Source organism: Neltuma alba, unplaced genomic scaffold, assembly GCF_004799145.2.
Source record: "Neltuma alba isolate B1F8T4 unplaced genomic scaffold, ASM479914v2 tig00012163_pilon, whole genome shotgun sequence".
Classification (NCBI taxonomy): domain Eukaryota; kingdom Viridiplantae; phylum Streptophyta; class Magnoliopsida; order Fabales; family Fabaceae; genus Neltuma; species Neltuma alba.
This window is the reverse complement of record NW_021636710.1, coordinates 271362-297757: the sequence shown is the minus strand read 5'-3', so window position 1 is coordinate 297757 and position 26396 is coordinate 271362. Positions and strand designations below refer to the sequence as shown.

The window sequence follows — 26396 nt, the reverse complement described above, 5'->3', positions numbered from 1 at the left end:
ACGTATAAGATCATCACCTATTAATTCTCACGAGCACCGCAGTTTTTAGGTTCTAAACGGACGCATCTTTTGAATACGGCATTATTAACCAAGAAAATTTGGAGGTTGTTCTTCGGATCGATTGGGTTTGGCAATATCTTTATATGTCAGTGTATGGTGAAGAAGTAAGGATATTTTAAAGGGAAATTTTCAGGGCACTTGGTTAACACTCTGACGTGTCTTGGATATGAAAAAGCCAGCAATTTAAGAATTGGTGTGATTTTTAATTGAAGTTCGACTACTAGAACCTTATTTCAGGTGATGGATGGCATGCAATGGAATGAGTGTTCACAGGTTTCATACTTATCTTTTACTCTCAACCAGCAAATTTCCAAAAAGAGGCCTTCTTGATCACTAAATAGAGAGATGATAAGTTAGTTAATTAATCTGATGAAGAAATAAAATTTGTACTTGTGCTGATGTGGCTGTTGGCATTAAATCTCTGGCAACTATTTGTGTTCACGTCCTAACTAAGAATGTGAGAGATAATTTTCATGACAGATGTGCATTATTGTCACGATGAAATCAAAATACCTCGATCAATGCGCAGGATGATTAAAGAGAGATTTTCACGAGGGTGGAGTAAAGTGGGGAGTGGGTGAGGATTAAGGAAAGTATAAGGAATTGAAATAGCTGCACGTATTTACTTTCAATCACATGCACTATCAATGAATATTTACAATATTCTATCATCTAATGGCTAATAATGTACACATATCTATACTTCGTCCGAGAAGGAATACTATTGATAATGTCCACTCTAGTCAGAATATATATCGCCCCAAGCTAAGCCAGCTACGATATATGTATATACACGACAAACACAAATCTTTGAACCTTCTCCTCATTTATTACGAAAACGAACCAAAATTGTTTTAAAGTTTAAGTATATATTCACGTATATATAAGCAACGTAACAATATATTTCATACATGCATACCTGTTTATAGAAAGAAGATTGAAAGTAATTTTTTTCCGAAGAGAAGACTTGCCATGTTTGGTACGGGAAAAATGTTTTCTGGAAATGAAATAGGAAAAATGCATGGACTTACAACATATATAATAAGTCAATCATAAGGTAATGCATTTTTCCATTTTCTTTCTAGAGAACACTTTTTCCTATATCAAACATTACCGATGTGTCTTACCAGTGTGCCACCGAATCAATCTGGTCCTGTTTGATAGAATTTGGGGAGAACGGTAGAGTAAAGGGCTGGCCAGCAGCCACATAGGCAGGCTGAGAAATTAGATTTGTGGAAGAATAGACACTAGTTAAAGGTAAATTATTATTATTAACAGTATTAGCTTGGTCTTGGTGGTGGTGGTGATGGTGGAGCCTTTGCTCAGAACGTTGTTGTTTTGGGATATTAAGCTTCTCTCCTTCTATGTCTCTATACTTTTGAAGGTAACATTTTAAAGGTTCCACGTAATCCTCAAACCCCAGGGTTGTGATTGCCCATATAATATCATCTCCATTGATGGTCTTCCTCTTCTCTTTTTGACATCTATCAGAGGCTTCCCCGGTGACGAAGCTGATGAACTCCGATACACATTCTTGAACGGTCTCTTTAGCGTCCTTTGAGATTTTTCCATTCGCAGGCATAACTTTCTTCATGATTCTTCCCACATTGGCTATGGGGAGAAAGCGATCTTGTTCTTTGTTGCTGCTGCTATTGTTATTATTGTTGGTGCTTGAAGAAGTCTTTAGGGAGGGGCTTTCAGGGCTTCCTGTAATGACCCCATTTGGCAAACTGTTGTAGCTCTCATCGTCCATGATCTTAGAGAGATTGAGTGGTATTGTATGAAGCTCTTGAAAAAGAGTAATTTGATATTGTATAGTTATGGGACACAAGATGAACTGAAAGAGGGGCATAAAAATAGGCAAGCAAAGTGGGATTAATTGGACTAGTAAAAGTAAAATAGAATTTTAAACCAAAAAAATTTAAACAGGGCATATATAGCTTATTTTCACCGGTGAAGGCCCCAGGGACTCGCTCTTGATGTGGACTTGCCACGACCCAATCCTTCTTATAAAAGATAGAGATTGCTCTCTTAATTGATGACAAGAGGGATCGATCGGATATATATGATCCATTTTTCAGACATATATGGCTGACTCAATAATGAATTCGACACTTCCATAATTTCTCGCTGTTATCAAACATGATTCGAGTTCATGCTGCTTTGCTGATTCGTCTTAGCAACGCCGCCCCTTCGTATGAAGTTTTATCTCCCATCGTGGGGTACTGTTATTGGCAGATTGGTGGTAAAGAATTTTATTAATACTACTTTCAGTTATTTAAAATATACTACCTCTGGTCCTAATTATAAGAGCCAGTTGACTAATTTAAAGAGATTAAGGAAGTAAGTTGAGTTAGTTATTTGTCCTAAATAGGTGTTGTCTTTCCTAAAATATCCTTGCTAATCAAGTGTATTGACTAGAACTATCATTGTTAAAAGAGCTACTTTGAAAAAAAAAATGTATAAATATGAGAGACAAAGTGAATTGGAGTCTTATATTTAAGACCAAAATAAAAATCAAACAGGATCTTATATTAAAGATCGGAGGTAGTAAGAACTAATTTGACGTTTAATTTAACTCTAAATATAATATTTTAATTTATTTTGATTCTCATATTTATTTATTTTTTTAAAGTAGTCATTATAGTAGTTGCACATGTTAAATGTCTCATCAAATAGTAATTATAGCTAACACACATAATTAATAAGGTATTTAAGGAAGGACAACACCTATTTATTACAAATAATTAATTTAAAAATATTTTTAATCTATTTAAATTAGTCAATTAAGTATAATATTAAAAATCAAAATACCCTTATAAGAAACAACATTTGCAGACCAAGTAAGATAATTAATCTTGAAACTGATGGAGAAGAAATCCCAGTCTCTGACGCTGCAATGGACGAGGTATTAGGTACATCTACTATCCTTCTGTGCTCCCCCTGCGATATGCTGTCCCGATGATACCAAGGAAATTTAGGTACTTTAAATGTAAAAATTAAATTAAATGAGGAGTTTGTCTTTATCGTAAATGTACCTTAATTACTTTTATTAATTGCATAGGGATTTTTTTAGGAAGTGGGGACTAGTGAGGGCTCTCTCTTTTCCGAGAAGATGTTATCAACGGGACGCCCTCTCCATGTTCACCAGCTACTGTAGTGCGTTCCTAAATTGCATGGGCGTCTGTGAAGACCATCTACTTGTTCCTCACTGTGAGTGTCGACTGTCGAGCAAGCGACCTTCATTTTCACCCGTCACACAATTTACTCCCACGTACTAATTGTACGTAACTTCTAACGTATTTTAAAAAATCTTAAATTTTATTAATTTAATTTAAAATTTATTTTTTAATTTTATTCTTATTTAATATACATTAAATAAAGTTAACACAAAAATAAATAAAAGATAAAATTGTATATTTGTATAAAATTTTTTTTCAATATCTTCTCTTCTGTTTTATAAATAGGATTTACTTATATATACTTATCTCGTTCATTTATAAGTTATTTTTAGCATGTTTAACACATACTAATAAAAATTTTGAACTTTATTAACTTTTAATTCAACAACTTTTTAACTTTATCTCTATTTAATATATATTATAACACATGAAAACAAAATTAACATAATAATAAATAAAAGTAAAATTATATATTTATATAATAAAAAAATAAAAATTGTATATTCATAAAAAAATTTCTCTCTCTACTTTAGAAATATAATTAAAAAAAAAATTTCGGTTCTCTTTATCCTCTAAATAGCATCTGAGAAGTATATTGTTAAATTTTAAATGACTATCAAAGAAAGTCCATTCTTTGAAGTGTTTCTTTTAATTTAACGAAGTTTCACCAGTGTTTTTTTTAAAATTTTTTTTTTTTTGAGCCGATACTCGTTTCATCACGCTCTGAGAAGCGCAGAGCGCATTTGAATGGGGCAAGACTGATAAAAGAACATAAAAGATTCGAAGCTCTTGTCAATATCTAAGAGCCCAAAGCTGATGATATTTCAGCTTCAGTCTTGCAGCAAAATTATCTTGCAAGTTTGCCCAATACATGCAGATCCAATAGCCTTTCACTCTGGCGCTCCCTCTGTTTTCAATTGAAGAAATCACAAATCTAACGTGAAAACCAACACCCTGTTTTTTAACAATGTTAAACCTAACAGCGTTCTTCAGTCCCAAAAAAAAAAAGAACAACAGCGTCCGAGTAATCTTATAAGGGAATTACGTCGTTGCATGAGACTTGAATTCAAGTAATATATTCTTCTAGTTCTTAATATAAAACCTATTTAACTAATTTAATTAAACTAAAAAAATTAAATAAGTTAGTTGTAAAAAATATAATATGTTTTTCCTTAAACACCATAATCATCTTTTTTAATATTCTCTCTCCCTCACTTTTTTGATTATGATTCAGTGGGTATTTATAAGGATAATTTAAGAAAAATTGATAGAAATAAGAAATAAGTCTTATATTTAGAACTAAAACTAACTTAATAATTAAGTTCTATATTAAGGACCGGAGGATTAATTAGCCTAACCAGTGCCAAAAAATTTTATTAGGCTTCTAGCAACCAAAATACGCTTTACAATTACGAGAACATAATCAAACTGACTGCCTTACCAACAACTTTAACAAAAACAAGAAAATAACCCTCTAAATTGAGATCAAAATCGACAAGCTTCTAACTTTTATCCTACTAATTTTGGCCCCAAAGATCAAAAAACAAAATATGGTTACCCTCCTACGGTATCACCTTATCGACATTTTGATCACGCTGAAGATCTTTAGGAAGAGCAAGAGCATACAGGAGTGTCTCCTTCTTCTTAGGCCGCCAAGTGGACTTCTGGGCACTTAGAAATCCATTCTTATCGTTAGAGTAACTCGTGAGAATTTCCCAATGCAAAGACTTCACCATCCCCTCGATTTCCTTAATCATCTCAGATTTGTCGCGAACGAGGAACTTTCCTCCTGGCCTCAGAATCCGATCAACCTCGGCAACTACACCTGTCAAATTGCAACTGTAGCGGACACCAAAAATAAAATCTGGCAAAACCTGAGAATCAAATTCCTTGCTAACCTGAGAAATAATAAAAAGTAGTCATACCCACCTCTTCTTAAGCTTTGAAAACAGATTATTGGCATGGAGGAGATCATAACTCCTAGGATAAGTGCTGAATGATTCGCACCAATCATGATAGATGCCAAAAAGGCCACGGTCGTAAATAATAGGAAGAGTGTCAGCTGCGTCTATTGAAACCACGTTCATGACCCAAATCTCTAAATCCCTTAAAGCTGCAGCAAAACTGCATGGCAGAAACAGTTAGGCAGGAATCAAAGGCAGGCCGTAATGGCAAGATATTATGATTCAGAAAGAGCAAGTGACTTAGCGGGTAAAAAGAAAAGAAAAGATTTTTGCTCACCCTCCATAAACAGATCTCATATCCATGACATTCCTAACTTTTGACCAATCAACTCCAATCCCATTTAGATAAGACCCATATACTATATTTTTCCAGTTTTCATAATCAGTGGAAAAATCTTCAGGGGCAGGCTTTCCATAAACTCCAACTTGGGAACTCAGCAACCAGTATGGTGGTTTGGACAGTCTGGCTGGCCATTCTTCTGGCCATTTATATGCACGCTCAGTTGAATTCTCAGGTGCTTTGTGCATGCAAGTTTGTAATGGAACGTTCCTATCACATCAGACCGTAGAGGCAGCATCAATGTTTCAAACTGGTTAATTGAACTTTAGCCGATAAGAATTGCAATGCAAACATTTTCCATTTCTGGCAGAAGGAAGCATCTCTCCAAATGTGCAAGTTGTGCCATTTTTATATGCATGTAAAATGTCTCCTACGGCAGTACAAATTACAAAAAACAAACAAGAAAACAAAACCATGAAGGTCTGGCTGACAAAGTTTTCTTCTGCTATAGCAGCCAATGAAGACTTTTTCAACCCAATTTTGTGTTCAAAACACTACTAATATATCATTTAAGTTGTTGAAGAGAAAAATACCATGCTGCGTTAGGATCATCATAGTCTGGACAGAGACTAGGCTTCTCTTCTGAACGTTTCATGTAGCACTCATTAGATGCTGGCTTCCTGTAAATAGCTATACCCACTTTATTGACTCTATCCCTTTGGATTGACACAACTTCCCAGCACATTGCTTTTGTTAGTGCTTTCATGGCTGCAAATAAATTGACAAAACAAAAATGTAAGAATAAATACGCCTTCAGGCTGAAAAAGGCAGGCAAAAGTTTATTTTTCACCTACCTTGCCATATCTCCACATCTTCGTCTTGCTTCTGATAAACAGGAGTAGCAGACCACAAAAACAAACCACCAGGTCGCAATACTCGATTCAGCTCCAAGAGAAGCTTACCACCTGCAGTTGCACCAAAAGAAGAAAAATAAGCTTCCCAAATAAAAGCCATCATAGACTTGTCAACATAATCATCTATGGAAGGAAGTTGTCCTAAATCTAATCTAAATACCCACAAAAAGAGGATGTACAAAACCAATCCTGTACTACAACCTTAAATTTTAATGAAACCAGCAAAAACACAGAAGTCGTCATTGAAATAATTGCCTAAATGAAGGTAGATTAAAATAACTCTACAGAACCTCAAGCTTGGATTGGTATGAATTCATCTGATCACTAAAAAACTAAAAATAAGAATGGGGACATTAAAATACCTTCTACATGCCATGGAACTCTACAGCGTGCACAATGGACGGCGTCAAATACTTTCCCTGGGAAGGGAAGCCTCTTTGTGCCCATGACAGCTGATATAGCGGGAATTCCTCTTTCAAGTGCAAATTGTACCTGAGCTTCATGTTCGTCCTTTGGTGCAAATGACATCGTGAGAACATGCCTCTCAAAGAGAAAGCCTCCAAAGCTGGCAACGCCACATCCAACATCTAACACCACACGTGTGTGTTTGCCCCACTCAACTTCAGGTACCGACTGCATCAAACTTCCTTATAGTAAGCAAAATGCACAAAAACACCAAGAGGATACACCATTTGTTATTGAATATGTACATATGGATTTACAGAACATGCAGAAAAATGCAATCCAGGTTTACAATGATGGATATTAACCTTAAAAAATGATAAATCGAGTCAATGGTTACAAGAGATATGAACATGAATAGATTACCTGTTGTATAAAGTCAATGTAATGAAGAGCACCATGCTGGAACTGAGTTCCACCACCAGGAAAAGTAAGGTACTCGCCGGCCATTTTTACCCAATTCTGGTGCCCCTTGTATTGAGCAAGCATAGTGTGTGGAACATTGTGATACCATATCTGCAGGAGCAGAACTTATATTTCAGAGAGGTGTGAACAACCAATAGAGAACAACGATGAATTAGGATTTGAGTAAATTCTGGCGCCCCTCAAATTCAACCGGCAAAGTGTGCGGAATATTATCATACCACAATTGAGGGGAACTTATTATTCAATAACTAACTCGCATATTAGTAAGTTTATACCTTATCTCTGCTTCTGGGCCACTCAATCGGAGTTCTATATCCTTCAGGAAGAGGAAGAAGGCAGGTAGGAGCTTCTACAGGACAATGTCTTTCTCTATGTTCATAATGCTTAGTAGTCCGGAGATTCCTAATTGCTTGCCAGTTGTCAAGGCATGGGATGAAATCAGGACCAGAAGAGACATTGCAAAGTCTCCAATTGTATTGACCGGTAGGCTGCTTAGATAAATTTTGAGACTCTTTTTCACTCTTTGACTCTGATGACTGAGTTGAAAAGGACCCAATTCGAGTGGTACTTTCTTTCAGAAGCTCTGACTGTGCTCCAGAAGGATAAACCGCCTTTGAACTCTGGTTTTGCACAGAATCATCTGTTTTCTTCTCACTAGAGCTTTCGTCAGGGTCGTTAGTGCTTTGTTCTACCTTCTCTTCTATCTTACCATCTTTTGTTTCACTTGGACCATCTGATTGATTTTCATTTCCATCTGAGTCGGACTTTTTGTTATCATTATAATCATACTTCTTCTCATCCTCATTGGAATCATATTTCTTTTCAACTGTGGTGTCTTCAGCCTCTCCCATATTAGAAGCTTCCTTCTTATCGTTGTTGCTGTCTGTGTATTCTGGGACATTAGAGACAATGCTGTCAACCATGGTTGTATCCACAGGCAAATCACCTTGGTTATCTTAATTGCTGAGACTTGCCCCTGTTTTTGTCATTCCCCTGTTTTTCAACCTCAGTCTTTTCGTTTACTTCATTCTTATTCCCCTGAGACACATCTGCATTTTGCTCAGGAACCACGGAAGATGATGTCATCATCCAAATTCCAACCAACGATAGACCCACAAACATAACAACAGTCACTGTTGACCAGTAACTTGATGATGATCTTCTATTGTCTAATCTGGAATATTTCCCCGTAGCCATTTGGAGTGCAACTATTCACTGATATTTTGGACCTAATAATGAAGAAAGAAAACAATTAAACACCGCTCACATTGTAGGCTCTGCTGCAGGAAACACTTGGTTGCCAAAAATCTACACAATTAGCTAGCAAAGCGGCAAAAGCACATCATATAGAGAGCCAATTCACATTTACATTGAATTAGCTTGAACAGAGACTCAAATAAAATCAAGCACGTGATTTTGTCAAAGAGGATATGACTTGCGCTTCCGTTTTAGCAAAAGATACAGATGCTTTGCTAATATCACTATATTTAAAGGTAGATCTGAAAGATTTCCATCTTCCGTAGAATGCTGTGGCTTTTAAAAAGTTATGTTGTAGAATTAAAGCTGTTGTGGAGGAACATATCAAAGACTGTTTGGGAGAAATGTTACGAGAAATACAGCAAACTGCTTTTTGTAATTCTGATCAATAACGATTTGGAGTTAATAGTGTTATAAACCACCCTCGATATCAAAATAACTTAATTATATATTACATGGGTTGAATAGATATGCTTTAAACAGTGGTAAGGATAATAGTTAGAATTTAGAAGATATCGAAGGTTTTTTGGGGGGGGGGGGACTCATCCTGTCATAGCAGCTTCGAAATGCTTTCACAGGTCAACAGAACATGAGCTTTTAAGTTGTTCCGGACAAACACATTTAAGAAAACAAAGAAAAATAAAGAATATTGTTTTACCGTTATTGTCAAGAAGCGCTCTAACCAAAACTCCAAAAGCCACATAAATTACTGCCGTACAATTTAAAAAAAAAAAAAAACTTAAGTTTAACGGACATGCTGGAATCAAACTCAGATATGAACTCATAACGGAAAAGTGAACTTTACAGATGAAACAAGTTACAAGCAGAGTAAGAACTTCCGGTTGGAAACGGCAACTCGGATATATACACTACCGGGAAGAAAATTTAACAGGCACCAACCTTACGCCGAAAATTCTTTATAGACACAATGTGAAACATATGAGAAACAACTCCAGAAAAAAGAAACAGCAAAATTAGCAAAGAAACGGCCAGTACCACATTGTACACCAAAAGAAAATAAAAGTGCGAAAAAGTCCAATTTAGAGGAGGAACGCAAAGTTTAAACCAAGATATAGAAATGACAAAGGAAAGAACAAAAAAGCGAAGATTAGACGACAAAAGAGAGAGAAAAGAGAAAAGAAAGGCAAAAAAAAAAATGATACGCGAGAAGTAAAGAAGCAGAAAAAGAGAGGGATTGTAGGCACCTTTGCTGGGTTCTTAGGTAGCACAGAGATGAATCCGAGTAGGATGAGAAACGGCGACGGCGGCTATATCTACTATATATCCATTTTGAAGGATGCAGCGAGAAAAGGATATGAAACGAAAGGTTTGACAGAGAAGATGGGAAGGAATAGACAGAATGGGCGAGAAAATATGCGATTTTATAGAAAGAAGTAATTGCTTCAGATATGGCCGGCGGGTGAGGACATTAAAAATGATACTCCAAAATATAAGCTTGAAACGGATGAGAGAGAAACCAAGGTGGGAGCGCACCCACGTTACTGAAATCGAAAGGGGGACAATGAGAGAGAAGCGGCCCCTGTTAAAAGGAGAACGGAGGGTGCGGGCAATATCATTATTATTAGGTAAAGTAATTTTACGTATTGCATTGGAGGTATTCTTGTTTTTATAGTTAAAGCTACAAAATATAGGAGGCTCTTCTCGTTTCTGATTCTTCAGAACGCACACTAGTTTAGACAAGAAAGAGTTTTTAATTTTTAAATGCTTGAATAAAAATAACTTGTTAAAAATATATGGACTGGAATTATCGTGTCAACCAATGTACTGGGATTCTCAATGCTAAAAGACACTAATGGAGAGGTTAAAATAAGATATCACATTGGAAGCTGCACCTGATTCACGTTAAAGATGGGTTGTTTTTTAGTTGTCTTGGTTAACTAAGACGGTGCGTTGAGTAGAAGAAGAAGAGCACAGGTACGAAAGATCGTGTGATTCATATTAACTGTAAAGTGGTGGGGGCAGGTCCGTGTGTTTTTTAACTTTAGTTTTGTCCATTAACACTGCTCTAGCGGGACAGAATTATAGTTTTAGAAATAAACAAAGCTCTTCGTCATTGCAAAAGAAATTAAAAGATTGTTAGATTTATAGTACTTCTCCGGTTTTAAATATATAATTTTTTTTGTAATGTAATTTATATTATAAAAAAGATATATAGTAGGAATATTATATGCTTTAGATTCATTTCTCTTGGTGGCGACACGGGGATCACTTTGCGCCATTTGATCCGCTCAGTGTTACTGGCCCAACAAAAAGGAAGGTGGGTCCTGTCATGATCAATGTTTTTAGCGCGATGTTGACTCGGGCAACGAGAAAGCAAGGGGATCAGCCCGTATTTTTAAAACCCGAAATGAAAAGGACCGTACCCGTGGCTTGAGGGGCCCCTGCTTGAAGTAGGGAGAGGGACGCAACAGCGCCCTTCAAGGGGTGCCCTCACTGGATTATTCCTCACCGGTCCCAACTCCCTAGACGTGACGTGGATTTAAAACCCGAAGGTCAGGGGCACATATCCAGCACTTTCCATTGATTAATCATAAGTCAATAGCTTTGCGCAGAGTTTTGACTTCTGAAATCTACAGGGATTATTTTTATATATAATTTTGATTATATATATCCATGGATGTTGATGATTATTAAAGAGCAGTTATAATGAGAATGGATCCAAAGTTAGTCCTTTTTTTTAAATCCATATAGTATTTGTTATTTTGAATGGATCCTCAGTTTGGAATCTGAAGGGCACAGCAGGAATTCAATTGCGGAGTACACGAAATAATGGACGATCAACAACTGCGTGCAGAGAGGGCCCCCAAATTTGCATCTCGGCCATTCACACGGTGGCCGGGAGCTGCATCTGCCTCAGTCAAATAATTGTGCGCCTTAATTTGCGATTATAAATTCAAAATATTTAACCATTTTTCTTTGTCTTCTCCCATTCCATTTTTCTTTGCCATTAACTATTGGCTGATATTTTTCCTCGTAAGTCTTAAATTTCTTTCTCATATGATAATTAAGCATGATGGGCATTTCAGTGAAAAAAAAAAGCATTTAATAATCTATATATAACGACTTACGGGTGGGACAATCGAAACATCAAAACATCCTAACAAATTCTCTGTAATACTCAACACTGGGGGAAGCATTCTTCACATCAACAATAAAATAAATTCTTTGAAAAAAACAATTATGATGTTATTTCATGAAACAATGTAATACAATGTACAGCTACATGATAATATAAACAAGTTAATTCGTTTACGACCTATGTCCAAAAGTCAAGTCTAGCTATATGATAGATCAATTCAACAATTCAATAAAAGAAAATAAAAAATACCTTAAATTATATTATATATATAATATAGTTTAAAAAATAAACAAGTTAAGCTTACAAACTAGGTTTTAAGTAACTAGCGAAAACTCGATCTTAGGTATAACAATTATTGATGAGTATATGTGTGTATGGGTGATACGTACTTTCACGTATAACGTGCTGCCGGTCATGTACGCAACTCGCTCTTAGTATATACTATCTACAGTTCTAATTATAAGATTTTGTTTATAGTCTACAAATAAAATTTTATAATTAGGACCGGAGGTAGTATATGAGTGACATGTTTAATCATTTCGGTACATGCAAATTCGGATGATGGCCTTGATTATTTAACTGCTGCATGGCCAAAGGATAAATCCCTAGCTGATCCAGAGGTCAAATTTTAGTTGCCTCGCCGGCTGCCTCACGAATCTGGACGTTCTCTGGCGTTTTCAACAGAACCAGCCAATAAGGTACACACACACACATATTTCTTTCATTCTTCTCCTTCCGCTTATTCTTTTCCCACTCGTACGCATGCAGCGAAACGATCTGCGATTAATTACGAAAGTGGATTCACACCTTCAACTGAGCCACACCCACGAAACGATCTACGAGTCCACAAATAAAATACTGGAATTCAATATAGGCTCGTAGTTTACGCTGCATTTCCCAATTTCAATCTCCTGGATATGACTCAGCTTTCAACTTTTATTGGTTTGAATTTTAGGTTTTGTTCCTACCAGATGGCCACGACAATGTATATTGTCTGTCGTTATTATTAGCACATATAAATGCAGCATGAGAGCATATTAATACTGCTATCGCAATTGCAATATCCCGTCGGAATAAATGTACAGCAACAGAACCCAGCCAAAGATCTGTGGGTGCTAATAATGCATTAGCAGAGATGACAGGAGCAAATATTTATGGCTTGAAAGGGAGGTTTATCTCTCTAGCTCTGGTTGCTCTTGTCCTTATCATCACGTTTCAGTGGGCATGGAAGAAAAATCCATTCGCCAGAGCATATCTGTCAGCCCAACAGTGGTATAATATGCCTTCTGCAGGTTGGATTTGATCACTGCATGCATGTGCCCTCAATTTAATTGCCATTCACTTTTGTTTTACGTAGGAAAACGAATAAATATATGGAGGAGATACAAAATATGAGGATAAGTGATCCTCCCTAATTCTTATTAAGACAGAAAAATATCCCCTGCCCCGTAAAAATTTCTCTATATACACTAGTGGAATTCCTTCAATAAATAGTACGGACAAATATATATCTAAAGAAAATGTATCTATCTTGTAGAAAAGATTTATCTGGAGAGGCAGGAGAGCACAGTGCTGCACATTCCTACTAAAGTTATGCTAATTCTGTTGGCATTTAGTTCATAGAACCAAACATGGGTTACAGAACAATCAATGTTCGATCATTGACGATGCTGATAAATTTGTTCATTGCACAAGTTCCAAATTAAATTCACTCATGAACAAAATGGATTTAAAATTGCTACCATTTCGTTGGCTTAGGATTGCTTGATGAAACCCCAAATAATCCAATGGAAACTGCGAATCTGACAAAAGGTGAAGAAAGCTCTTCGAGTTCCGTCACAGAATTTGAAACTATTAACTTCGCTGAGAATATTCTATAATACTACCGTTGCTTAGGCTTGCCAGCTGAGGCCCCAGATAATGCACTGGGAGCTGCAGACCGTATAAAAGGTCAAGCAAAGTCTTCAAGTTCCGTCAAAGTCGTTCAAACCAAAGGGAAACTTAATAATGACAGTGCAGTGCCTATACATTTTGTACAAGCGGAATCTCCTCAAATGCAATACAATCAAAATGTTTCCAGAAAAGAGGGTAGGTTCTTTTTCATTTTTTATTTTTCTGAATTATTATAATGGGCATTGGAACATGTCACTGCATCAATGGGTATGTGTATCTTTTGGAATTTATATGTATTGGTAATACAACAACAAGCAGCTTTGTTTTTCCATTAAAAAATTATATATATACTACTTCCGATCTTATTTATAAGACTTTGTTTATAGTCTATAAATAAGATCTTATAAAAAAATAGGGGTTCATATTTGTCAATACAAATAATTCTCGATGACAATAGTGTAGTTGGAATATAACTGCATATTTGGCTGCTTAATTATTACTAATGGCTTGAGTAGAACATAAAGTTGCTGAGAATATAATGACCTGAGACCTTTTTCTTCTTTTGAAGGTTTCTCATCCCTTAACTCCGTCTTGTCTTGGGATATATATTTGTTCATTTTCCAACCATGCAGCAAGTTAGATGTTTATATTTTGTCTTTCTCTTAGTCTATAATAGTTGAACAATTAATGAATATCACTTCACCGTCATGCATGCTTTCATCTTTGGGGGGAAACTCCATGAATTTCGATTACCTTCTGCAACATATCAAAGCCAGGTTTAATGCACAAATTAAGGGAACTTTTTTGCCTGCATCAACTTATCCTACTACTGATCGAATTTGTATGCCATCACATGTGCAGTCTGTAACTACGCCAAGGGTAGATGGATTGCAGACAGCAGGAGACCATTGTATTCTGGCTTTGGATGTAAACAGTGGTTATCAACAATGTGGGCATGTAGAGTAACTCAGAGACCAGATTTCTCATACGAGCGGTTCCGATGGCAACCACAAAATTGTGATATGCCAGAGTTTGACCGATTTGCATTCTTGAGAAAGTAGGTATAACTATTTATTTCCCTGATATAGTACTTGAAGTATATAGCTTAACAACATTATGATATGGCTGTATTTACTCAACGATCTCTCATTTTCTTTTGTTTATATTTGGATGGCAAAACACAAACTTCTCTGTGAATACCAATTTGTGATATTGCTTAAAAAAAAAAAAATCGTGCTTACTATTAGTCTGGTCTCTAGAATGCAGGACAAAACAATTGCATTCATAGGAGATTCACTGGGACGGCAACAATTTCAATCTTTGATGTGTATGGTCTCAGGTGGCAAACCGAGCCCTGAAGTTAAAAATATAGGATATGAGTATGGTCTTGTTAAGCGCCGGGGGGCCACACGCCCTGATGGCTGGGCTTACAGATTTCCCAAGACCAACACCACAATTCTATATTATTGGTCATCCACCCTTTGTGATCTGCAGCCCTTAAATACAAGTGACCCTCGCACCAATGTTGCCATGCACTTAGATCGCCCTCCAGATTTCATGACACGTTTCCTCCATCGCTTTGATGTTTTGATCCTTAATACAGGCCATCACTGGAACACTGGGAAGCTTAATGCCAACAGGTGGGTAATTTATGTCGACGGAAAGCCAAATGAAGATGAAAAGCTATCTCAAATGGAAAATGCCAAGAACTTCACAGTCTTTAGTATTGTGAAATGGCTTAATTCACAAATGCCGTCACATCCCAGGCTCAAAGCTTTCTTCAGGACTATATCACCAAGGCATTTCTTCAATGGAGATTGGAACACTGGAGGCAGCTGTGACAATAATATCCCATTATCTAGCGGAAGTGAGGTTGTAAAAGAAGGATCAATGGATCTAACCATCGATAGTGCTCTAAAGGGTATGAAGATTAAAATACTGGATATAACTGCTATTTCACAATTGAGGGATGAGGCTCATATCTCCCGTTACAGTACAAGAGGAATCCTTAATGCCAGCGATTGCTTGCACTGGTGCCTGCCCGGAATCCCGGACACATGGAATGAGCTCCTTGTTGCTCAGATATAGAGGGGGAAACAGAGAATACAGCTTATAGGGAAAGAAACTTCAGGTGGTCCTTAAATGAAAAAAATCAACTAGATCGAGCCCTATGCGACATTTGAGGTTTTAGTAAAGACTACGACTTGTTAGAATTTAATTACTGTGTTGTTGTATGGGTATTCAATTGGATGCCATCTTGTGCAGTTCCTGTCTGTGAAGACAGAGCTAGACCTCGCGACGTAGTGATTAAGGATGGCAAAAATGCCCGTGTTCACCCGTCTGTTCTGGCTAAGTGTAATCCCTGCCTTTTCCTAATGCTTCGGAGCGTGCAATTGCAATACGCTACAACCATAACAGACAAATACCACTCAAAAGTCAAATGGCAATATTTTTTATAGCATTTTGCTATGACCCAATCCCAAATGGACCAAGCTGACCCAAGAGAAGATGAGAATGAAGGCCCAAAACAAGGAAATCGACTGCGGAGGAGCCTAAGGATGAGCAAAAAGCTTTGGAAGGCTCGGGAATTGGAGGGGGACACATCGTTATAATAATTAATAAGATTTGACAACTCCCTTTCAGGCTAGATACCTGCTGCTGCCACTGCCCATTCTATCGTCATTTTCGGCTTCATTACCGCCGCCACCCTCTTTCAGCACGCTTCCAAGTGCTTGGTATCCCCGTTTTGCATGATGACACAAACAAGGCGTGTATGGGGAATGACATGCTCATCTGCAATTACCATTAAATAAAATGGGCCCAAATCCAATCTCACATCTGGAATCTCATTTTTAATTTGCATACCCCATAAGTGCATACCATGTACCTCCCCGCGTCCTCCCATTAGCTATGACTAATTTTACTCATTTACTGGGAGGTGCCCGTCTCTTTCACCCTTGACTTTATGCCTTTCGCACGCCCCTCCTTGCCCTGTGCTTAGTGATAACTGAGAAGAAAAGGAAGGACTCCCAAGAAATTTCGCAGAAATTCTGTCGCCCAACTTCATATTATATCCCTTTCGGCCTTTCCTTCCCCTCATTTAAAGGTTGACATGAGGAAAATCAGAAAATGATCGAATTGGAGACTCGCACCGCCACCTCCACATCTCATAACCCCATCTCCTCCTTTTAATAATTAATTTTGCAATAAAAATTTACCCCCTCTCATCATTGTTAACAACTGTTTTTTTCATATTTTCATTAAATAAACGAATAATAAATATACAAATAGTCATATTTAATTGTAATGGGGAAAACCGTTGTCATTTCGTCACTTGTACATTTTATAAAAAATAAATAAATAGAAAATGCGTTTGGTTAGTTTTGACTTTCCAATTCAAAAAATAGGCGCCACTGACTATTTCCAAAGCCAAGGACCCAAAAAAATGATGGTGATTGTACGAAGGATCTTCTAGAGGCACGTGATTGATTGATCCATTGAAATGGATTCTTACACACGTTACTATACGAAGGATTAGAAGCCGATACAATTTTAGATTTTACTTTTAGTGGTTACTTTGCACTCGGATAATTAAAGACGTGGAATTATGTCACAAGTTTCAATATATTTAACAAAAAATGCAATCAATAACCTTCTAAAAAGTAATTTTTTTGTAAATATTTAATTTTATATCTTCTTTTGATATTAACAATATTAGAATTAAAGTATTGAAGATATACTTCATAAAATTAAATGAACAAACTGACATATTGTCTAAAATTGGAGGGGAAAATGCATTTTTGAAAAAAAAATCATGTAAGGAAAAAAACTCATTGATCTATCTGTGTTTTAAAATGTTTACCAAGTTGATGCATGTATTTTATAAATAATAATTCGATTTGATTTATGGTTATTGCTAATTAATATTGAAGGGGAAAATAATACATAATTGTACCCATTATTAGAATTATAAAGTCACATTTATTTTGAAAAAAAAAACTCTAGAGTATAATGTATTTTGAAAAAATATATAATATTTTTCTAATTCTAAATGTAAAATCCACTTTGTAATATAATTTATATTATAAAATAGGTTGTACATTTTAGGACTAGAGGAATATTAAGATAAGATCTACAGTTGTGATTCAAATAACTAATTCACGGATAACAAACAATTAATTAAAACAGGTTAAAATAATAAATAAGTTAGAAATATATATTTATTTCTAAATATGCCCTTATAACAAATGAAAGAAGAATAAAAGAGAGTGTGTGAAAAAATATAATAAGAGAGAAATACTTAAGAGTAACATTAGAAAAAATGTATTAAATGTTAAGACAAATCCAAATCAAAATTTATAAAATAGATCATACTCTTTTTTAAATTTGAAACTTACAAATACGATAAGAAGAGTACGTTGTTAAACATTTAATTTGGGCTAGGGGGTGAAATAGATTTTGATTAGGAGAGGCAAGACCCATCCTACATTCTGAAATGGTTCGGTTCTTGGCTATTGGCTCATGTGCACTGGAAAAGAACAAAGGATTAATATTTTGGCGACAAAATGAAAAATAAGTGCTAGTATCTTTAATTTACATTTTAAAATTTGTGGGTCCAAAGTATCATGTCTTCTTTTTATTTGGCCCCACAGCATAATTTTCTCGTCCCAAAATTTCCTCGTTCTGGAGCACATATATGGCGAAGGTCAATGGGATGAAGGTTAGCGTCATCTATTCCTTGCATTTTCGACCCACGTACGTTAGCTTACGTATCTGCCTTTTGAGCCCAAAATGTCAACCTGGGGTCCTCTTTAGATTATCACGTACCTCAAACGTTCTGCAGCGATCACCACAACTTGCTCCAATCTCACCCAAGCACTATATATACACACCAACACAGCGCATATTTCTTCCACACAAAACTCGGATCGAGAGTAATATAGTTTTATGAGAAGGGCAATGGCGGACACCAAGTTCAGAGGTTCCTTGGAGGAGGAGGAGGAGGAGAGGAGCAGGAGAAGTGGGAGTAACAATGAAAGAGTAATGCCACCTGTGAGAGGGCGTATCAAGCGTCGCATCTTCTCTGCTGTCCTCCGTAAAGTGACTGTTACTCTCCACAAAACCTTTATCTGCTTCACTTGATGGCTTAATTATTAGCCAAGCTTGGTTCTAAGTTCGTTGCTGTTTCAAGCTTCCTTTGTGTTCAATTCTTATGTTTATATAGTCGGTGGTTGTGCTGTACATGCCAATATATAGAAAGATAGATACTATTATGCCAGTGATTATAAAATATGTGTGTGTGTGTGTGTGTGTGAATCTTATATATAGTATGCTTTCATACATTCCCTCGTTTTCTTATATTTTTGTGCGCTTTCAGCAGTTTATTCATTTATGGTTAGGAGATTGGCAATCAGAATCTTTTATCATCATTGTGAGGGGAGAAGGGAATGAACTCTTAAGTTCTTTTCAAAGTATTACAACGAGTGTCTTATCGTACTGCGTCAAGAATCAGGCCGGTAAACTTCATAGAAGTTTCTGAATGTGTGTGTATATGCGACAAAAGCAAGTTACGTGGTTGACTTGTTTAATTAATATTTTCAAACGGGTTTTAGCAAAATAAAAAGAAATTAAAGAAACCCGTTTATATATCATAAAAATTTAATCCTTTAACTTTATATAAAATTTCAGTTTGGTCTCTTAATTTTAAAAATTGTATTTTTAATCCTTTAACTCTAAAATTGTTAATCTTAAATAATAATTTTTTATAACAATCATAGTGTTTTGAAAATTAAACTTAATATTATAGCATTTAGTGTTGTGTTATCAATATTCAAGAGTTTGATATCATCGTTTTTTGTTAATGGCTATAGAGTTAGAAAACTAAAAATTTATTTTTTAAAGTTAAGGAATTAAAATAAAACCTTGTATAAAATTAAAACACTAAAAGTATATTTTAGCCTGTCGTGAATCTCTCGGGAGCAACATACACGGAGGCTCTGATGGAACAGGTCATTGTCATTAATTCAATACGAAATTCCCTCACTCTCTCCGCACCAAAATTTGTTCGGGCACGCAGCTTCAACCCACGTTGACGTCCAAGTCCCTCGCTTTTCACCTTTTGACGTTTAGGCTCTTGGCTTCCAACTTTAATTAATTGATGGGCTGGCTTGGTTTTGTATGTAGTTCACACACACAGACACACGGAGTCAACTATTCCGCGTAATGTACATGTCTATGAGACGGCTGGGGAGGAAAGAACAAAAGAAAAGTGGGGTTTAGATAAGGTGAGCAATGAGAAATGCGTACTCCTTAACAGAGGAGCGGATAACATCATGAAGCATCAACAGAGACTTCGACACATAAAGTCAAAGATATGAAGGGGCTAGGGGGCTACCGGGAAGGGAATCGTACTGTTTGATGATATGCGTCAAAGGAACAGTTTCAGTTGAAAGACGTGTCTGGTCCCGTATCCTCGATGAGGCTGGCAAGACCTTCAAGCCAATCCCGGAGCTTTGAATCAATTAATCGTCTCAGGTTTTGCTTGCAATGATGGCCGAGGAAGGGAGCCCTGAATTTCATCGTTAAGATGCAAAATGCAGATTGAGATTTTTACAGTTAATGGCCATTCGCTGAACAATACTTGCAGTGTTGGGCTCTGTTACTAGGTATGATGAGATTTGATTATCGCGCGAAGTCGAGTGGGAAATTCATATTCTCACGAGCTAGTTGGAGGACGAAAGTGACCCTGAACTAATCTCACAACAGGAAATGCTAAGAAATGCTGCAGTTTAGAGTTTATTTTGCCTAATGGTTATGGGTCACTAGTCCATCTGCCGCATCATATAGTATAGTGCCACTTGTGCATCTACCGCTTCATATAGCCATTCAAACCAAGGGGAAATCCAGTAAATAGAAACCAGAATTTGGTGGCGGTTTAATCGAAATCTGGCTCATTGAACAAACCTGGAGGAAAGCTCTAGTTATAAACCCCTGTTTTTTCATTTGTGAGTGATGGAATACAAGATAAAGCCCAAAGGTCCCCTCGTGTTGCGTCACAGTGCAAGCCCAAGACCAAAGCTCACAAGGAGTCGATGACCACTGCCTGATTCTTTATTCTAGAATATTCCACCTGCATTTTAATTAATTATTTGTAATTCTTCCATTGCTATTCATTCCTATCCGCATTGTAGGATTGTGTATTTCTGCTTTTACGTGGTCACCTCCTCATTGGAGGAGTGCTATACAGATTTTCTGTTCATATAGGACTACAGTCCCCAGAGGCAATGTACGGCAATTATCAAACCTTTCCTTTCGAGCTTAATTCTGTTTGTGAGGATACTTGCGAGCTGGGGGATGGGCAACAAGCTATTAATCTATATGGAGCCCTGTCTAAATATTTGAAATTACGGTAAAAAATAATCTATACAGAAATTAACATCACATTAGTACGATCTGTTGGTACTGGCTCAGCCTGCTGTCAATATTAATCGTCAATATAATATACTACACGTGGAGGACGCTCTAGTGTTGTGTGCGTGCGTGCGTGTGTGGTTGATATATCTTGTTTAGTCGCTGTCCGAATTCTGATGTCTGAAATTTGGATAAAATCTAGGACGTGTGAATTCTCTTGAGTCGCCATCTTCAGATGATGAAGCTCTCAATTTCCCTTCTTGAGCATCTACATCTAAGAATTACATAAGAAACAAACCTTTAGAACAGGATAAAGCATACCATGACTCCCGCGTTCTTCCATCTACTATCTTCCTCACCATATCCTTCTTCTTTAAGCACACTCGTTCCAGTCACCATACATGATCCAAACATGTACCCCAAGCACTTTTTTGAGTTGGAGAACTCATTGATCAGAAATCCTTCGAAGGGATACTTAAACAGAGATATATAGTGCATGAAAATCCAGCAACTTGGGATCTCGTTCTTCGATATGAAGTAACCTGAGAACAAGAAGAATGATCCTATGACGCCACTGATGACTGAGTTCCCAACAATAAAATTAGGCACCAGAGCACTGAAACATACCACAACTGAATTCGCTGTGTAAAGAATTAACCAAATTACCAACAAGAAGTACAAAAATGCTGTGAAATTCCTGTTCAGCACCATAAGCCAGTATAAGGGTACCGTGAATAGAATGGCTAGGATGAGCAGAAATGGCAGGTGAACAACACTTGAAGTATACTGTCTTGTTTATAAGTTATTTTCAACATGTTTCATATAGATCAAGAAAAATCTTAAACTTTATTAACTCTCATTTAAAATTCAACAACTTTCTAATTTTATCCCTATTTAATATATATTATACCTCATGTAAACAAAGTTAAATAAATGAAGTGTAAATTTATGCATTTATATAAAAAATTTCTCTTAGTATCCTATAGATAGGACTGAAAATGTCTTCTCTCTCTATTCTATAAATAAGACTAGAGAAGTATAGCTTAACAACATTATGATATGACTGTGTTTACTCAACTATCTCTTATTTTCTTTTGTTTTCATTTGGATGGCAAAACACAAAATTCTCTGTGAATACCAATTTGTGATATTGCTTTAAAAAAATTTCGTGCTTACTGTTAGTCTGGTCTCTAGAATGCAGGACAAAACAAATGCGTTCAAAGGAGATTCACCAGGGTGGCAACAATTTCAATCTTTGATGTGTATGGCCTCAGGTAGCAAACCAAGCCCTGAAGTTAAAAATGTAGGATATGAGTATGGTCTTATTAAGCGCCGGGGAGCCACAAGCCCTGATGGCTAGGCTTACACATTTCCCAAGACCAACACCACAAATCTGTATTATTGGTCTTCCACCCCCTGTGATCTGCAGCCCCTAAATACGAGAGACCCTCTCACCAATGTTGTCATGCTTATATACCGCCCTCCAGATTTCATGACACGTTTCCTCCATCGCTTTGATGTTTTGATCCTCAGTACAGGCCATCACCGGAACCTTGGGAAGCTTAATGCCAACAGGTGGCTAATTTATGTCGATGAAAAAGCTATCTCAAATGGAAAATGCCAAGAACTTCACGGGCTTTAGTGTTGTGAAATGGCTTAATTCACAAATGCCGTCACATCCCAAGCTCAGAGCTTTCTTCAGGACTATATCACCAAGGCATTTCTTCAATGGAGATTGGAACACTGGAGGCAGCTGTGACAATAATATCCCATTATCTAGCGGAAGTGAGGTTGTAAAAGAAGGATCAATGGATCTAACCATCGATAGTGCTCTAAAGGGTACGAGGATTAACATACTGGATATAACTGCTATTTCACAATTGAGGGATGAGGCTCATATCTCCCGTTACAGTACAAGAGGAATTCTTAATGCCAGTGATTGCTTGCACTGGTGCCTGCTGCCCGGAATCCCAGACACATGGAATGAGCTCCTTGTTGCTCAGATATATAGGGGGAAAACAGAGAATACAGCTTATAGGGAAGAAACTTCAGGTGGTCCTTAATAAAAAAAAAAAAAAATCAACTAGATCGAGCCCTGTGCGACATTTGAAGTTTTAGTAAAGACTACGACTCGTTGGAATTTAATAACTGTGTTGTTGTTTGGGTATTCAATTGGATGTCACCTTGTGCAGTTCCTGTCTGCGAAGACACAGCTAGACCTCACGACGTACTGATCAAGGATGGCCAAAATGCCCGTGTTCACCCTTCTGTTCTGGCTAAGTGTGTAATCCTTGCCTTTTCTCGGGGCTTCGGAGTGTGCAAGTGCAATACGCTAATACCATAACAAACAAATGCCGCTCAAAAGTCAAATGGCATTTCTCTGTGTGTGTTTTTTTTTAAGGATTGTGCTATGACCCAATCCCAAATGGACCAAGCTGACCAAGAGAACATGAGAATGAAGGCCCAAAACAAGGAAATGGACTGCGTAGGAGCCTAAGGATAAGGAAAAGCTTTGGGAGGCTCGGGAATTGGAGGGGGACACATCATTATATTATAACAATTTATAAGGTAAGATTTGATACTCTCCGAGTCCCCTTTCCGGCTAGGCACCTCCTGCTGCTACTGCTCATTCTATCGTCATTTTCGGCTTCGTTGCCGCCGCCACCCCCTTTCAGCACGCTTCCAAGTATTTGGTATTCCTGTTGCGCATGATGACACAAACAAGGTGTGTATGGGGATTGACATGCTCATCTCCAATTACCATTAAATAAAATAGGCCCAAAGCCAACCTGACATGTGGAATCTCATTTCTGCCTTGCATGCCCCATACCATATGTCTCTCCGTGTCCTCCTATTAGCCATTACTAATTTTATTTCGGAGGTGCCTGTCTCTTTCACCCATGACTTTACGCCTTTCGCACTCCCCTCCTTGCTCTGTGTTTAGTGAGAAGAAAGAGAAGGACTCGCAAGAAATTTCACAGAAATTCTGTCGCCTAACTTCATATTATACCCCTTTCCATGCATTCCAGAACTCTGACGTTGACTGCAAATTTCTATTTTAGAAAATTAGAGATATTTATATTTTCTCCATTAATTTTTTTTAATCAAAATATCATCAGTGTATAGTAATTTTTTAGCCCTTAAAGCCCCTTTATTCATAACATGAACATCCAAGGGTGACAAAGGAAAATGATTGAATAGGATACTCGCACGGCCACGTCCGCATCTCATAACCCTATCTCCTTCTTTTAATAATAAATTTTGCAATAAAAATTCACCCTGTCTCATTATTATTAACAACTTTTTTTTCTTCGTATTTTAATTAAATAAACGAATAATAAATACAAAAATAATCATGTCTAATTGTAATGGGGAAAACCGTAGTTATTTCGTCACTTATATACATTATAAAAAATGCGTTTGGCTAGTTTTGACTTTCGAATTCATGGAACAGCTGCCATTGACTATTGGCATAACTAAAGACAAGGGGAAAAAAATCAAGTAGATTGTATGAAGGATCTTCTAGAGGCACGTGATTAATCGATTCATTGAGATGGATTCTTATACACGTTGGTTACTATATCAAGGACTAGAAGCTGATACAATTTTACATTTCAGTAGTTACTTTGTACTCAGACAATTTTTTTGTTTTTGACCAAAAGTACTCAGACAATTAAAAACATGGAATTATGTCACAAGTTTCAAAATATTTAACAAAAAAATGAAACCAGTAACGTTATCAGACCTTCTAGAAAGTAATTTTCTGTAAATATTTAATTTTATACCTTCTTTTATATTCATATATACCCAAGCAAAATGATTAATTTGCCCACTTTAATGCCATGAACCGGACACTTCCCAGCTCTTCGTCTGGCTTTATTTCGTAATTTTAGCATATTTGCATTCAGGCCAAAAAAAAAAATGCATCGCATCTTTTATTTATTTATTTTTTTGGCTTGAACTTTGTCTATTAATTAAAAAAATGGTAAACTGGTAAGTTGATTACGACCAACCCTTGTCCCATTGTATTATGGTTTCTTCGAGAAAAAAGAAGACGAGAAAAAAAACAAACTACATTCCATCACATGAGGGAGAATATCAAGACATTTGTTATTATTTTTTTCCCATATAATCTGCCCACTTAAATGAAAAAAAGACACTGCGAAAGTCTACTTGAAATTCTTTAATTTTATATAAAATCTTATTTTCATCTTATAATTATATAAAGTGTTTTTTTTCAAGTCATGCAACTCCAATATTGTTAAGAAAATAATGTTAACAAAACATTAACTAATATTAACATATTATATTTAATTTATTAAAACAATAATAATTGACAGAGGAATCATCACTTGACATTAACAATATTAGAATTAAAGTATTGAAGGTATACTTCATAAAATTAAATGAAAAAACTGACATATTGTATAAAATTAGAGGGGGAAAAATGCATTTTTGCAAAAAAAAAAAAAACTCACGTAAGGAAAAAAAAACTAATTGATCTACCTGTATTTTAAAATGTTTACCAAGTTGATGCATGTATTTTATAAATAATAATTCGACTTGGTTTATGGTTATTGCTAATTAATATTGAACGGGAAAATACTACATAATTGTACTCATTGTTAAAATTATAAAGTCATATTTATTTTGAAAAAAAAAACACTCTAAAGTATAATGTATTTTAAAAGAAATATATAATATTTTCCTAGTCCTAAATATAAAACTCATTTTGTAATATAATTTATACTATAAAATAAGTTTTATGTTTTAGGACTAGCGGAGTATTAAGATAAGATCTACATTTCTTACTAAAATGTATTTTCTCTAGCCCTTATTATAAGTTTTAAATAACTAATTCACGAATAACAAATAATTAATTAAAAATAATAAATATGTTAGAAATATATTTTTATTTTTAAATATGCCGTTATAATAAATAAGAAAAAAGATAAAATAGAATATATGGAAAAATATGATAAGAGAGAAATAATTAAGAGTAACATTGGAAAAAAAATATATTAAATATTAAGACAAACTCAAATTGAAACTTATAAAATCGATCATACTTTTTTTTGAATTTGAAGCTTATAAATAGGGGTTAAAGAAAGGATGTTGTTAAACATTTAATTCTGGGCATGTGTGAAATAGATTTTGATTAGGAGAGGCAAGACCCACATTACATTCTGAAATGGTTCGACTCTTGGCTATCGGCTCATGTGCGCTGAAAAAGAAAAAAGGATTAATGTTTTGGCGAAGAAATGAAAAATAAGTGGTAATATCTTTAATTTACATTTTAAAATTTGTGGGTCCAAAATTTCTTTTTATTTGGCCCCACCGCGTAATTTTCTCATCCCAAAATTTCTTTGCTCTGAAGGGCGCGCACACATACAAATATGTGGCGAAGGTCAATGGATGAAGGCCAGTGTCATTTATTCCTTGCCTTTT

General features: G+C 36.1%; 3 protein-coding genes and 1 pseudogene across 3 annotated transcripts; 2 read left to right on the top strand and 2 right to left on the bottom strand.

Moving 5' to 3' along the window:
* Positions 1 to 1183: 1183 nt before the first annotated feature.
* Positions 1184 to 1813, bottom strand: LOC114723978 (nuclear transcription factor Y subunit B-1-like). Its single transcript, XM_028910245.1, has one exon. It carries the CDS (start codon positions 1811 to 1813, stop codon positions 1184 to 1186), a length of 630 nt encoding a protein of 209 aa, XP_028766078.1.
* Positions 1814 to 4586: 2773 nt separating this feature from the next.
* Positions 4587 to 8513, bottom strand: LOC114723987 (probable methyltransferase PMT26). Its single transcript, XM_028910260.1, is given in 9 exon segments — positions 4587 to 5081; positions 5172 to 5366; positions 5484 to 5756; positions 6080 to 6254; positions 6341 to 6451; positions 6763 to 7033; positions 7229 to 7378; positions 7564 to 8245; positions 8247 to 8513. Coding segments are annotated over 9 exon segments (2373 nt in total). The 5' UTR covers positions 8486 to 8513; the 3' UTR covers positions 4587 to 4804.
* A 4267-nt stretch (positions 8514 to 12780) lies between these two features.
* LOC114723947 (protein trichome birefringence-like 14) lies at positions 12781 to 15626 on the top strand. Its single transcript, XM_028910196.1, has 4 exons — positions 12781 to 12937; positions 13542 to 13733; positions 14400 to 14595; positions 14798 to 15626. Exons 1-4 carry the CDS (start codon positions 12781 to 12783, stop codon positions 15624 to 15626), a joined length of 1374 nt encoding a protein of 457 aa, XP_028766029.1.
* Positions 15627 to 18497: 2871 nt separating this feature from the next.
* LOC114723946 (protein trichome birefringence-like 14) lies at positions 18498 to 23011 on the top strand (annotated as a pseudogene).
* The last annotated feature ends 3385 nt before the right edge of the window (positions 23012 to 26396 follow it).